A 17,178-nucleotide genomic window follows, 5' to 3' on the forward strand; every position below is an offset into this window, starting at 1 on the left:
ATATGTACAACTCTTAATCATGTTATATATGTTTTAATTTATCATCAACTTAGTGTTATCTTTGATTTGCATGTTTATCTTTAAGATTTGAATTGTTATAGACATATTTCACTTTGAATCAAATGGAAAAGATAATCATTTATTAAAAATCCTAAAACTCTAGACATAGATTTAGGTTTTTAATATTCACTTTTGTATTGAAACTTAATGCTGTTGTGTTATTCAAATGTTTCGAGACATCGGAGTTTAAATAATACAATTTAGCCGTTATATTAATTATCCAATCGAGACATCGAGGATTAATAAGTATAACGTGATTCTTGTCGTTATCTGGACACAGAAACGTCCGTGAGCAATACGTGATATGTTGATGATTAGTTAAAATATATATGAATGTTTTAGAAACGTACATATAAGTGAAAGAGTGAAGTCTAATCCCGACAACCTCTTCTCTCTGAATCTTTAATCACATTTTTATTTACATTTATATGCTTTTGCAAGTTTTTACAACAAAACAAACTTTAAATACTTCACTTAAAATTATGGTAATTGTTGAACGGTTTTTAATATCACACTAGTCCCTGTGGAGACGATAATTCTAAAACTTACTTTTGTACTTTCAACAATCACCCCTAATTGCAACTAAGTGGTGGGAGAGGTATCGAGAAAAACACCAAATTTGCTGCTTCTTGATATTAAAATATTGAGTCTGACATGTAACTCATCAGAGTCTGAGCAAAATTTGAGTGTTTTTGAATATGTAAGTAGTTGATATTAAGTTCTTTAAATTGATAGTTTGACATATTTATTATTTAAACTAGGCTTAAATATGCAAAAGGTCCCTACACTTACGTGTCATTTGAGTTTTAGTCCCTGCATTTTAAAATCCTTTCATTTTGCCACTGCATTTTCATTTTACTTTAAAAATGGTCCCTGAACCCATTTCTTGTTGAAGTGACACATTTTTTTATGATGTGTCAATTTTATTTTACTTTTAAAAAATTACTTATTTAAGGGTATTTTGATTGATTCACTGCAAAATTAAATTAGTCATCAACTCTAAAATCCAGTCAACAGTGACAGATCAGCAAAAATGTGTCATTTCAACAACAAAAAAAAGGTCCGGGGACCATTTTTAAAGTAAAATGAAAGTACAGTGGCAAAACGAAATGTTTTTAAAATGTAGGGACTAAAACTCAAATGACTCGTAAGTGCAAGGACCTTATGCATATTTAACCCTTTAAACTAACATTAAAATTATAGTATAGATTCACTCAAAGAAAATAAATAGGCTTGAATATCAGAAGTTGCAAGAAGTAGTTTTTATCAAGTACAAGTATAACCAAACTTTGAAAAAACATTGACAACAACGATGTAATTGATCTTGTGGTCATGGATGGTGATATTGACACTAGTAATGAATGGTTATTGAGAGATGAAAAAAATGAGAGAAAACGTGAGAGAAAAATTTGAGATGATCCAAATTCGGCAACAACACCTAAATATATAGGCCTCCACCACCTCCACCTTCTTCATCTAGATCTAAGCCAAAAACAAAAGCAGTGGTAGTAATGGATGATGAATTTGGTGATCAAAAATATGTTGGAGACAGAGAGGATGATGAATAGGAATCTAGCAGTGGAGGAAGTGATGATGAAGAAGACGTAGATTTTAACGACGCTTGAACTTTTATTTGATGTCTAGAAAGATTTCGGCTATGTTGGGTAAGACCAGATTTTGAGATTATACCTTATAAGCTCATATCACCCAAAAATATATGTTTGCTAAATTTTTTTCGAAAAGAGCTTATAGCTTATTTTACTAACTTATAAACGCTATTTCGAGTAGCTTATAGCTTATAATTTTTTTTTTCTTTCAATTTTGCTCCTGTCATCTTACTTGAAAAAAAATTAAATATTAATTGAACATATATTTTTTATGTCATTTCATACTTATAAGCTAGTTTAACCGTTAATTTTATCAAACACTACAAATTCAATTAGTTAGCTTATAAGTTATTTATTACAAGTCCATTCGCTATAAGCTAACTTATCAACTATCCGCTATTTTTTACCATTTGTTTCCTTGAATTTTATTACAATATGTTTTGGTTAAGATGCGTGTCTTTTATTGGTATTTGGACTTTAGAAAATATGATGCTATATAACACTGCTAGAAAAAATTATTTCTTCCCAATTCATATATGGGACGAAGTTTGTGACAAAATTATTTTGTTGCAATTCGTGCGTCACAAATATATTGGTACAGAAAACCCATCACAATTTTGGGACGGAATCTAGGATGAAATATAATTACTTCCTCCGTATCAAATTATAAGTCACTTTGTGGAAGAAAATTAATTGTACCAAATTATAAGTTACTTTGCATTACCAATGAAGTATTTAATGTTATTTTTCCTATTATACCCTTAACTATTTAATATTCTCCCTTATTTCAATTCTTCAATTTATTTTTTTCATATTTAACAAATGATAGTTTTGTAAACTAACTCATAATTTCTCTTTTTCATACAACATTAATTACATTTCTTAATTTGTGTAATATGGTCAAAACGACTTATATTGTGGCGCGCATAGAGTAATTGTTTAGACATCTTTATTTATTTCATCCCAATGTTGCGATAGAATGATTATATTCCGTCTCAATACAGTGACCATATATTCACACTCCATCCCTATATGGTACTTTGTTTTTTCCAATATTGTGATAGAATATTTACTTTCCGTCCCAATATTTTTTAAATTTTTAATATTTTCACAAATACAATGTATTCATATAAATAGTGCATATTAAATTGATTGTGTTGTATTATCAATTTTTAATTTAAAAATTCATACCAAACTAAAAATTCATTTGTAAGTATCAATTGTTTCATCATAAAAACAAACATAGCATATGAGTATCTCCAAATAACAACAAAATATTAAATTTTTATCGCACATCCAAAAGGTTAAAGTTCTAATAACTTAAAAGTGCCAACAAAATATCAAATTTTCCATAATTTAAGTTTTACATTCCAAAGTCATTAATATTACTTGTCAGACATTTGTACCATAATTTGCACATTTGTACCATAATTTGCATTATTTCCATGAGTTCCATTGCCAACAAAAAGATCATCTTCATCTAAATTCATTAAATCCAAATATATATTTGCATGTTTAGCAAATGCGGCAAATATTTTATTTTGATGAGCAATGATGCAATTGATTGTTTGATTATATTAGATACATTAATTATTTAATAAATCTAAAATGAAAATATTTGATTATATTTTGTGGGTTCAAGTGGTTAATGAGCCTCCTAGGAAAGATCGTTCGGGAGAACCCGAGTTCCATTTCTGATAGAAACAATTATGAGACATGATTATCGATCCTCTTCATCTACGAAACAAAGAGTTAATATAAAAAAATAAAAATTAAAAAAAAGTAAATCCTAACTCAATTGATAAATGTCAATATTGTTAGGAGAAAGAATTTTGACACTTGCCTGAATTTAAGTGTCAATTCTGTATCAATTTTAAGTGTTTTGTCTTAGGACAATTTTTTTGTTTTACGCAAAAAATATATACGTTATGTTTTTTGTTATAGAAAAAATATACACGTTATTATTGGATTGGATAAGTGGCACAATAAAAAATATAAATTATATATAAAATATTGTCCGTAATTTGGGTAAGGTTGAAATTAGCGTGACTCCGCGTAAAAACGCGTTTTTCATTTTAATTAATTAATTAATATGCTTTCAACTTTTCAAAGCAAAAACAAAAACCAAAAAGCTAAACCAGCGAATGAAATTTGTTCATAATAATCTTCACATTTTTCTTCCCAACATAATAACATCATAGTCACAATCACAACAACAACAACAACCTTAATCATCTCTTTCATTATACTTTACTCTTCAACAACAACAACAACAAAATCATCACACTTCTTCAGTTTCACCATAACCATCAGATTCATCTTAATTCAAGGTTTTTGTGATACCCTTTTGTTTATTTTTTTCAAATTTATAATCTTTTTAGTTTCTTGTTACTGTTTTTGATTAGTTTTGACTTGGATTTGGTTGTTTTTTAAATGGGGTCTAATTGCTATTATTGTGTTAGGTGAGAACATGTGGGGTATGAAAAAAAGCTGTTTTTTTTCTTCCTTTTATGTTATAGATGTTTTTGTTGTTGAAAAGATTGTACTTTTTTTATGCCAAGAAGAGTTTTTTTTTATGTACAATTTGAATTGTTGAATCTTAGTGTGGTGGGTTGGTTGGTGTTATGGTTTTAATTCCATTGTTTTAGTTTGTGTGATTTGGTAGAAATCTTGAAGTTTTTAATTGTTTTGTACTGCATAGTGAGTGGTTCATCTGTTTTTCATCAGTTTTTTTTGAAAGGTTTTAAACCGCGAGCATGGTGGCAAAGACATCAGAAACCCTTATCACAGCCCTGATAAAGGTTGCTTGCAGACCTTTATTTTATACAAACCTTGATGTTTTAAGCATTGTTTGTGTGGAAAAATGGAAGCTTTTGAAATCTTGTTGCAAAATGGGGACCATTGATTTGGTTTTCAGTTTTTACTTTTAGTACAACAGTTGTTTTGGCAAATCATGTACTTGAAATCGGAATGATTATGATAAACTGTTTCCCTTTTGGTTTACTTGATTCTCATAGCAAATGAGTCCTTAAATTGTTTTTTTATTTTGCTTGGTTTTCATTTGTTAATGCTATCAATTTTTTATGCTAGTAACTGATCAGCAACGCCAATACAAAAATGATATAATGAAGTTTTGCTTATGATTGACTAATAATTGTGTTGATGATGCTTAAATTTTGCTGATTAGTTGTCATTTATTTTTCTCATTGGACAGAAGTTACAATCGATGTGGCTTGGATTCCTCCAAAACAACAGTACCTCGATTTTCATGTATGGCAAAATGAGATCCTTCTTTGGCGAAACCTATAGTATTTAGTATTCGGTGAAACCTATAATCTTTAGTATTTGGCGAAAGTGAAACCTATAGTCTTCATTGTTTGGTGTAGTAGAAGATATAACACAACATTTGTAGAGGTGAACGCAAAAAATGGAATCTACAAGGCGTTGGTTTAGTAAGTTCAGGCCAAAAAGTAAGGAAGCTGCAAGCAAGGCAAAAGAAGGGTCTAAACCCCCAATAAGCGAAGAACCACCTTCAACTGTAACGAAACAGAAGGTTGATGCTGCAAAGCATTACATAGAAAATCATTATAAGAAGCAGATGCAGAGCCTGCAGGAGAGGAAGGAAAGGTAACTTATATTTTGGTTCATGATTACGATCCAATCTAATGTTATTGTCAATTTGTCGTATTGAATAGCATTGTACCATATAAAGTAGTTATTTTTATGTGATTTTTATCATGTCTAAGCAGATCAAAATAAATGATTTCCTTATTGTCTGACATTGGATTCTGGAATATAATTTTGTATGGCATTCTTGACATTATGTCCTTTATGGTTTGTTTTGTAGCATTATGTACATTACGGCAACCAGTTTCTGCAAATGGAAATTGTTTTATTTTAGTAGTAAGTTCTAAATTCATTATTCTTTGCAGACGTAATATGCTAGAAAAGAAATTGGCTGATGCCGAAGTCTCCGAGCAAGAGCAGAACAATTTGCTTAAGTATTTGGAGAAAAAGGAGACAGAAATCATGCGCCTTCAGCGGCATAAGATGGGTGCCGATGACTTTGAGCCCCTGACTATGATCGGAAAAGGTGCATTTGGAGAGGTATACTTTTCCTAATACACATTCAAGTAAACTGGTTTTTATTGCATAGCCTCTTTTGGCGAGGATTTTTTTTTTATTGTTCTCTTTTCTTGCTGCATAAATAACTCACATCTCTGCCACATCTGTAACTAGAATATTTTAATGCTTCTCAAACACATTTGATCAGATTACCCATTACGATTTTGCAATTTCATCTTTTGATAGGTTAGAGTCTGCCGGGAGAAGGCAACTGGTCATGTATATGCTATGAAGAAGCTTAAGAAATCCGAGATGCTTCGTAGAGGACAGGTATTGGAATTATCACACTGTTAAATAAAATAAATAGTATTTTCTTTTACTTATTGGATGCTTTTATGTTTTTTAGGTTGAACATGTCAAGGCTGAGAGGAACCTTCTTGCAGAAGTTGATAGCAATTGCATTGTAAAACTTTATTGTTCCTTTCAAGATGACGAGTATTTATATCTCGTAATGGAGTATCTACCTGGTGGAGATATGATGACGTTGCTGATGAGGAAAGATATACTGACTGAAGATGAAGCTAGGTTCTATGTCGGGGAGACTGTTCTAGCCATAGAGTCCATTCATAAACATAATTATATTCATAGGTATGCTTATGCTTTACATAATAACACCAAATGGTAGTATATTTAGTTTTATGCTCTGAAGCACCGACACTTCTAATCGAAAGTGTGTCCGATGTTCGATACACATCAATATCCGACACAAACACATCACCGACACATCTGATCACATTCAATTAATTGATCTTCTCAAATTACTACCGGTGTCATGTTCGGTTTCTATGTCAATGCTTCACCGGTTTTATGGCATGGATCTTGAATACCAATCTTACAGAAGTATTCTTGTTGATCAAGAAATATTTGATATTCTGATTTTTAATTCCATTGCAGAGATATCAAGCCTGACAACTTGCTGCTGGATAAACATGGTCACATGAAATTATCAGATTTCGGATTATGTAAGCCGCTGGACTGCAGTAACCTTCAGGAAAAAGACTTATCTGTTGGTATGAACAGAAGTGGACTCCTTCAAAGTGATGGACGTCCTTCAGCTCCTAAGCGCTCACAACAGGAGCAACTGCAGCACTGGCAGAAAAATCGCAGAATGCTAGTAAGTCTCTCAATAACCGTATTCATAAATAAGCATGATTACTTTATTCCCTATGAACCTTTAGGTTAACACCTTTTTTGCAGTAAAAATAAACAGTCAGTCCTTAGTCTTTGACATTGTCTGGACTTTGGTCCTTGTAAGGTATACCACAGTTGTGGGAGTAAACGTACAGTTTTGGACCGTGAAAGATGTTACTTGTGCCGTTTTGGTCCCCAATAGATAAGTATGGATAATTATGTCATGTTTTCGATATATGGATAATTATGTCAAGTTTTCAATACATGGATAATTATCTTATTTTTAGGGATCACATCTTCTTTCCAACCATATGGATTTTTTTATTTATTTCAAATTTTGCAGAAGGGGGAAATTATTATTAAAGTGACACTAATAACCATTTACATCTAATAATTTCAACGTTACATCAAAGAAATGCCATCCTCAATAATCTCTCTTGTATCACTAGAGTTCCCTAAAATATGGTTATCCGCTTTACCGCCATGATTTTTTCCATCCCTTTCACTCTGCACAAATTCTGGACACCAAAAACCTAGACTTCCTTCCTATAGATTCATTGCCCTTATTTCTGCACTCTCCTTCCAAAACCCTTTATCCATCCCCTGCACTTCTCAGTGCATCTGTTAACTCACTGCTGTCATCAGCGGTGGCATGTCCAGATCAATTGCAGCACTGTTAGAGCCTGTTTATGCCACGTCATTCTCCCAACATTCATCAGCATACACAGGAGGGCATGTCCAGTGACATTTCTGGTTACCGCCAATATTCCTAAATCTCTATCTTGTCATTTGGAATCTATTCTCTCTTCCTCCCCTTCTCCTCCTCCTCTACCTTAAACCTTACAATTGCAACATATAAATTTTGTGATCACTAGTTTTTACTTTGATTTTGGCAAGTTTTTTATCCTGCTGATGGTGGTATGGCAGATCTTCAATAGATTGATCATTGATGGCATTTTAATCTTTTCTTTCTTTGCAATACTGTAGGCCTATTCTACGGTTGGAACACCGGATTATATTGCTCCAGAAGTTCTATTGAAGAAAGGATATGGCGTGGAATGTGACTGGTATAAAATAGTATATGGTTTTTGACTGCTTGTTTCCTGTACTCATTTCTTCAATATATTCTGATTTTGTGTCAATGCTTCCAGGTGGTCTCTAGGAGCCATAATGTATGAAATGCTTGTTGGGTATCCTCCGTTTTATTCAGACGAACCAATGGCAACTTGTAGAAAGGTAATGTCCAGACTCTCAATCACATTTTGATGAATAGCTATGAATCATTTAGCAGAATTTGTTTTTTTTTTTTTATCACATGCATGACATTTTGTAGCTCTGGATTAACTTAAAAGTGTGGCTGCATCTTTCTTTTTTTAATAAAAATAATCTAACAGACTGCACAGAGTTCAAAGAGGCGTAGAACTATTGAATTTATCAGGAATGCACAGTTATTGATTATCGGTATTTTAGGAACAAGTTATATATATTATTTACTTTTTCCCTTCTTGTTTAGATACATGTTGCCAGAAAAATATTTCCTTTTTATTGTATCATATTTGTTCTTTGTTGCTAATGGTAATATTCTCTCGTCTTCCTTTTATATGCAGATAGTAAATTGGAGAACTACTTTGAAATTTCCGGAAGAAGCTAAACTTTCACCAGAGGCAAAGGATCTTATTTGCAGACTCCTATGCAATGTGGAGCAGAGGCTTGGAACTAAAGGAGCTGATGAAATAAAGGTGTTGTGCTGTGTTTGGTTTTCTTCTAAATTCTGTAATTTACTCGGAATACCGTAACATCTTAACCAATAAATGGTTTATCATTTTATTTCAGGCTCATGCATGGTTTGAAGGTACTGAGTGGGACAAATTGTACCAAATGAAAGCTGCTTTTATGCCTGAGGTCAATGACGAATTAGATACTCAAAATTTTGAGAAATTTGAAGAGGTATGTTATCTATTTTTTTATGTACATATATAGATGAGTTGATTATTTTTTGTCATGGAATAATATTATGCTCTATTTATGATATGATATATAGGCGGACAAGCAAACTGAACCTTCCTCAAAGGCAGGGCCATGGAGAAAGGTTGGTTTTTGTTATTAGTTTTGGTTTTCAATTTTGCAATTAAGATTTTCTATTTGGATTGTTTAAATTGGTCGCTTGAAAATGCATTTTACAAGTGCAAGAGAAGGCTTTCTGTTATAGACCGACAATTGTTCTGACTCTTTTCCTAGACATGCCATGATTGGAGCTTGTAGCACTGGATATTTATTTGTTATGGATTTTATTCTATTTTGGATCAATTTATTCCAACTTAGAATATTTTAGTATGTTTAATTTATAAGACACTTTATTATATTCTAACATTAATGGAATTTACTTTGTATGAAACTGGAGTCCGACAGAAGCTTTATAACCATAACTGTGAATACAATTTTCTCTTGATTTAAAAGTCGTTTACAGCAGTGTTTGCATGGAGTCTTGATTTCTTACTAAAGCGGTGTCATTTATTTGTCGCAGATGCTTCCATCTAAAGATATTAACTTTGTTGGTTACACATACAAGAATTATGAAATTGTGGATGAAAATGTAATACCTGGAATTGGTAAGTTCATCTCTCTAATATAAATGTGTCTGTATGCCACTCTCTCTTTGTGCGCATGTGTCTGTAATAATTGCTTTATTTAACACTTTCATCTCATAGTCATGATATTCATATTGTACGTCAGGACATCTCAATAGTACAACTCTTAGCGAGATGTTAATTGCCATGGAAAAAAAACTTTCGACTTGCTTCTAATTTTACAGTCTCCTTAAGTAAATGGTGCTTATTTGAGCCCATTTTTAGTAAGCCCTTGAATTTAACATGTCTTGAAAAAATGGGCGGATGGATTTCTTTCTAAAAAGTCATGTTACTCCTGAGCCGTTTCATATGAATATTTATTATTTACAGTTGCTTATATGAGAAACAAACATTAGTATCTAGTAATAGTATCTACTTTTGGATGTTGATGCATTGAGAAGTTATAGACCCTGATTTTTCTGAAGATTGTGCCGGTAAACCTGTCTAAAGCCAAGAGAGGATATAACAACTCAATGCATTTACCTTTTATTTATTTATTTTGCATGCATTACCTTCTGATGGTTGCTCTTCGCTCCCCCTAAATTGATCAGAATCTCCCACATGTCCCCCCCATCTACCGGGAGATATCTCCCGGTAAGAGATATCTTCTAGTAGCGTGTTTTCTGAAATTTCTAGTGTGAGCAATTCAGTAGGAGTGAAGAGCAACCATCTTACTTTTTTTTTTAATTCACTGCTATGTGTAATACATTCATCGTTGCAATGTTTTTCACAAGTAATTTATGTCTGTTTACTTTATCAGCTGAATTGAGGAAGAAGACAAAACCTAAAAGGCCATCAATTAAGTCCTTATTTGGTATGAACATCCTTACTATTTTTCCTATTCTTTATTGCATATCTGTTTTTCTATTTCTATCAAATAAAAATATAGACGATATCATTGATATGGTTAAATTGGTTTTGTTGTCTAATACAGCTGAAGATGAATCATCTAAGGCTTCTTCTAATCAACCTGTTAGAGGGAGCTTCTTAAATCTCTTACCTCCTCAGATGGAAGTTCCAGAGAAAAATGTATCACAATGATCTAAACTAATATATCTTACAGCTCTTCCTAGTAGACCATGACCAAATGTTGATGATGATGACTTCTGATTGTTTTACTCTTTTTTCGGTACATTCTTTGTTAGTTTGGTTCTATAGTTTCTTGGAAACCAAGGTTCTGCAAACTTCTGGTTTTGGATAGCTGGTTTTTTTGGCTGACTTGGGATATTTATTGTGTAGAGAAATTGTTTTAAGGTGTATATTCTTTAATTCACCTTTTGTTAAGCTACAACATATTAATATAAGTTAATTTATTGTAACTGTTATTGGTTCATTTTTTTGCCTTTGGTCTTATGCACATTCTTGTGCTATATATAGAGATTGGTTATTTCGTTTGTAGGATAACATTCTCTCCCATCTTTTTGTTCTTAGGGGAAGAAGACCCTGATAATTCGGTTTTTGGCCAGAAAGTAAGTAAATCTGGTTAAAGATTGTTTTGGTCATTGTTCGAATTTTCCCCCTCTCATCATAGTTTTCTATTTAACTCTTCTTTTCTTAATAAAAGCAAAATTAAGCAATTCCTACTTTTGAATTTTAGCAATTTTTTCCCTTGATTTTTTGGGTCTTAATCCTCATGTTTTCAGTGGAAAGGGACTGATAATTCGGAGGAATTATTCTAGTAAGAGTTAAAACTTTTATTCATTATAATTTTGTATTTTTCTATAAAAGTAAATTAAGTAATTTCATTAAAAACACATCATGCAATATGAAGTCTGAATTTCATTGCAATTTTTCCAAGTTCATGATATTATTTTTGAAGTACAATGTCTATGTCTTCTAAACGTCTCTGGGCTTAATTTTTTTCTTTCGTGTTTTTTCAAGTTTTTAATCTCAACCCGCAAACAACTTTCCTGCACAATTAATTATTATATTTTGGTAATACTATGAATGATTTTTTATTTTATTTTATTTTTACATTTAGCTTTCTCTTTATTATTACTATTTTTTTATCAATAAGATGAAAAAAAATGGAGTTGATAAAGACCTCTTAAAGAAACAATTGATTCCTAGAAGTAGAACATCATAAAAACTGATTAAGAAATGCACGTTGCCAAGATCAAATCATGCTCAATTTTTTCAAGCTTATTTGTACTCATTACATTCACAAAGGATATTTGGAAGAGAACAGACTAAGGAAACTAATTTCGTAACATATGTCCGGAAAAAACAAATCTAGAAAACTATGAAAGTTAAAGTGTTTTTAGGTGCTAGTGTTTGGTTTATTAAAAAAGGAACTTGATGTATTTATATATATATATATCATTGAGTTCCTCCACCATTCACTTCTCTAAGTAATGTGAGACTTTTCCAATATAATTTCTTTGATCTTTTTTTTCCCTCTTTAGCAATGTGAGATTTACATCGCAATCAACCTCAACAAGTAACTTCCAAGATAGATTTGGAATCAAATTCAAACAAAATGTTATAGAGCACCATGAATTAATCGTTTTTAGATTGGATACTGAGTTAAAAAAAATTACTATAGACTGTATTGCAAACAACAAACAAGCAATGAAAAATAGCCATAAATTCCACATCTCAGCAACTTGACAATTATTACGGTCAAGGTTGCAATAAAAACTATGAATAAGACCTTGGTCCTGGGTTCGATTCCCGCCGGTGCGTATGGAGAATCATTTGTTGGGAGATGTCAACCCCTTAAATGGATCTCAGTTACATCGAGGGGATTAGTCTCTACAGTTGCGCGCGAAGGATACCTTTGGTTTACAAAAAAAAAACCATGAATAAGACTACCCCGATAATCTCTAAGCAATTCACCACAAGCTGAAAAACCATTCATTTTACTATGCGCTCCATCTACATTAAATTTAAGAGTATCTATAGGAGGGTGCTCCCATCTAATAAGAATGATGGACCGAGAGCTGCCATAAATATATCAATGTACATTTTACTTTTAAATTTGTTATTTTTTTTTTATTTTCAATATATTTTATTCCTTAGTTTTTATGTAGTATAAATATCTCAACAAACTAATATATTAATTTATGATTTTTTTTTGTTATATCTTATCTTTAAAACCAAATTTTTAAGATTGCTTAAATTATTTGTTACTTATTTATCTTTTACTGTCATATTTTTTAAAAATAACAAAAAAAAACTCAAGTATATTGACAAAAAAAAAATATTAACTCAAGTATTGCTCAAGTTAGAGATCAAACATGAATACTCTTAATTGAGAATTTAATTTTAAAATTAATCTAAAATTGAAAATTTTACTTTTTTTTTTTGAGAAAGAAAATTTTACTTTTAATTTATGAATTTAAATGTTGCAAATTTTAATTAAAGAAATAATGAAAACAAAAATAATATACCACAACACTTTTTTTTAATATTAGATAAATAATAGACAATCTTCTCCCCCATTTTCATGTGTTAAATATGACTCTTAAAATCATCCTTACCAAAAAAAGGTCATAGATATCAATCACCAAAAACATCATCAACAAATTACATGCATGACACTATCAACCAATTATGAAATTTAATTAAAAAATTAAAATTTTAATATTAATAAATTATACACAATTTCTTCATTCTCATGTATTAAATATGGAATAATGCTAACAACACACTCTTTAACAAACACACTCCAACACACTCTCTTCTATTGGTTGAAATTCACATGGGTTCCATAAAAAAATGTGGACTCATATAACTTTTATGGGATCCATATAAATTTTAACCAATAGAAGAGAGTGTGTTTGTTAAATAGTTTGTTGCTAGAGCTCCTCTTAAATATGACCTTGAAGTTTGTCAAAAAAAAAAATGAACTTGAAGTCATGCATATTAATCACCAAAAATAACCACAACCAATTAACACATGCATAACACCGTCAATATATTTAAATCCATTCTTCCTAATTTTTAATGCAATATTACATGCATAATTATTTATTTGATCTTCTATTTCTTTTCATTTGTATTTTTTTTCAATTTTGTTTTCTTTCATTTTTTTTTTGCATACTTTCGTAAAAATAAGAGACAATTGTGCAAACTAACGAAGTACGTTACTACCACAAAAATAAAAATATATATTCTCTAACTATTTATAATTCTATTTTATGTATAAGAACTATTTAAAGCCGGTTTAAATATGGGGCCTCAAGCAATCTCGCATATCAAACTATGCCCAGAGCTGCAATTATTTACGAGTATTTACTATATAAGTTTATTTTATCTTCATATATTCTTTTTTTTTGAAGAAGTCTTCATATATTCGTTAAGATATTTGTCTCATGTCTATGATGGATTTTAAATATGGGGCCTCAAGCAATCTTGCATATCGAACTATGCTCAGAGCTGCAATTGTTTACGAGTATTTATTATATAAGTTTATTTTATCTTCGTATATTCGTTAAGATATTTGTCTCGTGTCTATGATGGATTCATCAGCCACGGCTGCCATATAAAATAATTTATATGCTTATATGTACTCATTTTATTCATTCTAAACTTATACTCTTGATTTTTATTTCAACTTCGACAAACATAATTTTATATTTTATACATATATTAATAAATCATTTACTAAATTACGGGTTATAATATGATAATCTTTTTCTTTACTCTTTCTCTCTCACACACACATATTAACTATTAAGAATAACAAATATAATTTTTATAAATCTAACCCATGCAATGTCGGGAAACTTGTTTGTTTGATTTAATTAATTTTTACTATTTCATATGTTTTAAATATAATCAATCATTTTGATCCTATAATATTAAATTTTAAAATATTATTTTAACGTGTCTTTATTGTATTAATAATATATTTTTACAATTAGTAATATGAATATCTAAATTGAAGCAAATTGGATTTTTTAACGCATTTGTCCAAAACGGAACTGCATGTAATATTATATTTGGATAAGATCAGTTTTTCCTCAAAATTGACTCAAATTGCGCTGCAAACACCCCTAAATATGATATTGGGCAATAATTTTATTGACAAAATAACATTTATGATATTTTAAGTGATAGCATGATTTTATATATACTTTTTAGTTATATTTTATTTAATAAATTAATGTGTTTTATTTAGTTTCTAGAACTATTTTAATTTTTGTTTATTTTCTAATTTTAGAATGAAATCAAGATAATTTAAAGAAAATGTGAGTTTGATGCATTTTATGGGTTTTAAGTCAAAAAATAATTTCATGATAGTGGGAGCTTTATTAACATAAAAATCACAAAGTGCTCAAGACTAGAATAGAACTACGGCCACTTGTGATGCTATAATAGGATTAGGAGCGAAGAAAACATCTCTATAATAACCTGAGTTGGATACGACCATCCATAATTCACAACCAACTATCTGCCACCTCCACCTCCTCCACCCCTAGTGATTATGGGATGAGAAATAATGAGGAGATAGCCAATCTAGGCTTCCAACCGGTCTTTTGACATAAAATATTCGGTGATAAGTGCTTTGAAAGAAGACCAATACTCGGGGGCCGAGCCACAATGCCCAAACCTCCATTTGAGTCACTTTTATGAAGCTTGTGATTACATCGATCCATCGGGAGTTAATGATTCGGATAAGCGGTTGTGACTTTTCAAGTTTTATCTCACCGGAAGGGCAAAGGATTGGTTAGACACCATTTCTCCTAACACTATCAATACTTGGCATGAGTTGAAAAGAAAGTTTCTAGACCGATATTTTCCAATCCAAAATTTTTGTAAAGAAGGTTGGACATAAGCAACTTTGAGCAAGGTGATAGTGAGACTCTCTATGACGCATGGGAAAAGTTCAAGTTACGTTTGAAAAAATGTCCTAGTTTTGACGACTTGAGCCAAATGCAAATGTTCGCTCAAGGATTCCAACCGCAAACAAGAACTTGTTGAAGATGCAAGAAGTCAATTCATGTATTAGTCAATACTATGCATGTGTGGCCACTGGATTTTACCTGATGTTTATTGTGCCAAAAAAAATTGTTATAGAATTTCACAACAATTTTATTGTATTGGTTGGTGAAGATGATATTGAAAATTAGAATTAAGTGATTAATGATTATAAGATTATAGTACGTAATTCAAAACATTGACTAACCAACCGAGAGGTAAATGTATGTGTCTGAACTATCAAATTGGACAAGAGTCTTGAAAATCAGAATACTCTAATGTTTTGGTTAAAATAAAACGTCCAACTCGTAATCTATAATATTTATTAATTTAAATCATAGGGATAAAGATCGTAGATATCAACAAGATAGAATGCATAGCAATATTCATGAGAAATATACTCATAAGAAATTATATTGAATGAACATAGATTGATAAAAGAATAAACACAAGTACAATGTAGTGACTTATTTATAGAGCTACAACTACTTGGAGTGACTAACTCTCTAACTAACTTTCTAATTTGCTAACTAACTTGATAACCTATCAATTGACTCTATTTTTTTTATAAGTTCAATTAACTCCAGTTGATTAATTATATTGTAATAATTAAATAGTAAAATTATTAAAAAAGGGTCTTGTTAACATGTGCCATTAGGGCACATGTTAAGATATACCAAAATAGAAATTCAACATTTAATGATACAAGAAATTTAATGCTTCAAAAGTCAAAATGCACAAATTAGCATTTAATAATTTCTATTTTTGTTTCCTTAACATGTGCCTTAAGGGCACAAGTTAACATTCTCCATAATAATAACATGTCAGTAAAAAAAATATATTTAGAAATGCTAGCATTGTAAATTTGTAACAGAAACACAAAATAAAAGTCAGTTTATTTAAAGGATTATAAAATAATTTTAACTCAAAAAAGAAAGAAAAAAAAAAAAAACTTGCAACAAAATTTACTTACCCCATCTCATCGATTTTCATTGTTACAAAGTCTCTACAATTTCGGAGCTCACATCAATTCCTTGATCTCCACGCAAAAGGGTCACTCATCTTTCTCTCTGCGCTAATGTTTACATTCCTTTTCTGCCATATTATTCTTACTTATTCAATCTGTAATGGGTGTCTTATAGTTTCTTCATTATTCATCATATTTTTATCAAAACTTTGTTTTTTGTTTAATAAATGGGCTTTTTCATATAGCTAGAAAGAGATAAAAGGTTTGAATTTTTGGTGTGTTTGTCATGATGAATCTTGTTGTTGCTGGAAAATTCAAACTTGTCAAGGAAAATTGGAAAGGAACATTTAGCGACATTTATCTACGCAATTTATAGGGTCTGTTTGGATTGACGCTTATGCGAAACAACTTATGCAAATAATAAGCTTATAAGCTTTTCATAGTAGTTTATGAAAAAACTGCGTATAAAGACACAATTTTTGTTAGTGAAAACTTATGACGTAACATAATAGTTTATTTATTTGCATAAATTATCTTCGTAAACTAAAAAATAAATCAACTCATAATTCATTTTTTATTATCTCTCTGTCTCATAAAAAGTATCACATTTGTATTTTTTTGTCTTTCAATATCTACATAATTATTTTAGAATATGAATGCAACATTTTGAATATATGCAATAACATTTCCTAATTTCCTTAAGTAAGAATCATGCACAACCCAAAATGACATTTAA

At 30.6% G+C, this 17,178-nt stretch overlaps 1 protein-coding gene across 2 annotated transcripts; it reads left to right on the plus strand.

Annotated features, from left to right (window-relative positions):
* The first annotated feature begins 3,691 nt into the window (after positions 1–3,691).
* LOC123903091 (serine/threonine-protein kinase 38-like) lies at positions 3,692–10,883 on the plus strand. Of its 2 annotated transcripts, none has more exons than XM_045952979.1 (14): positions 3,692–3,997; positions 4,882–5,294; positions 5,600–5,774; positions 5,979–6,062; positions 6,139–6,380; positions 6,687–6,906; positions 7,911–7,990; positions 8,075–8,159; positions 8,531–8,662; positions 8,757–8,870; positions 8,965–9,012; positions 9,448–9,532; positions 10,311–10,364; positions 10,485–10,883. In XM_045952979.1, the coding sequence occupies exons 2-14, from the start codon at positions 5,095–5,097 to the stop codon at positions 10,589–10,591; spliced, it is 1,626 nt and encodes a 541-aa protein (XP_045808935.1). In that variant the 5' UTR covers positions 3,692–3,997; positions 4,882–5,094; the 3' UTR covers positions 10,592–10,883. The 2 variants fall into 2 exon arrangements, with proteins under 2 accessions (XP_045808935.1, XP_045808927.1); XM_045952971.1 differs by lacking the exon at positions 3,692–3,997 and adding an exon at positions 4,133–4,468.
* Positions 10,884–17,178: the final 6,295 nt, after the last annotated feature.

The sequence above is a fragment of the Trifolium pratense genome, linkage group LG1, assembly GCF_020283565.1.
Source record: "Trifolium pratense cultivar HEN17-A07 linkage group LG1, ARS_RC_1.1, whole genome shotgun sequence".
Taxonomy (NCBI): domain Eukaryota; kingdom Viridiplantae; phylum Streptophyta; class Magnoliopsida; order Fabales; family Fabaceae; genus Trifolium; species Trifolium pratense.

Bases quoted from the DNA above. Each gene is read 5' to 3' on its own strand.
- LOC123903091 (XM_045952979.1), top strand. From the start codon at position 5,095: ATGGAATCTACAAGGCGTTGGTTTAGTAAGTTCAGGCCAAAAAGTAAG. The intron at 8,160-8,530 runs GTAATGTCCAGA...TTTTATATGCAG, and splicing joins CAATGGCAACTTGTAGAAAG to ATAGTAAATTGGAGAACTAC. The intron at 8,871-8,964 runs GTATGTTATCTA...TATGATATATAG, and splicing joins ATTTTGAGAAATTTGAAGAG to GCGGACAAGCAAACTGAACC.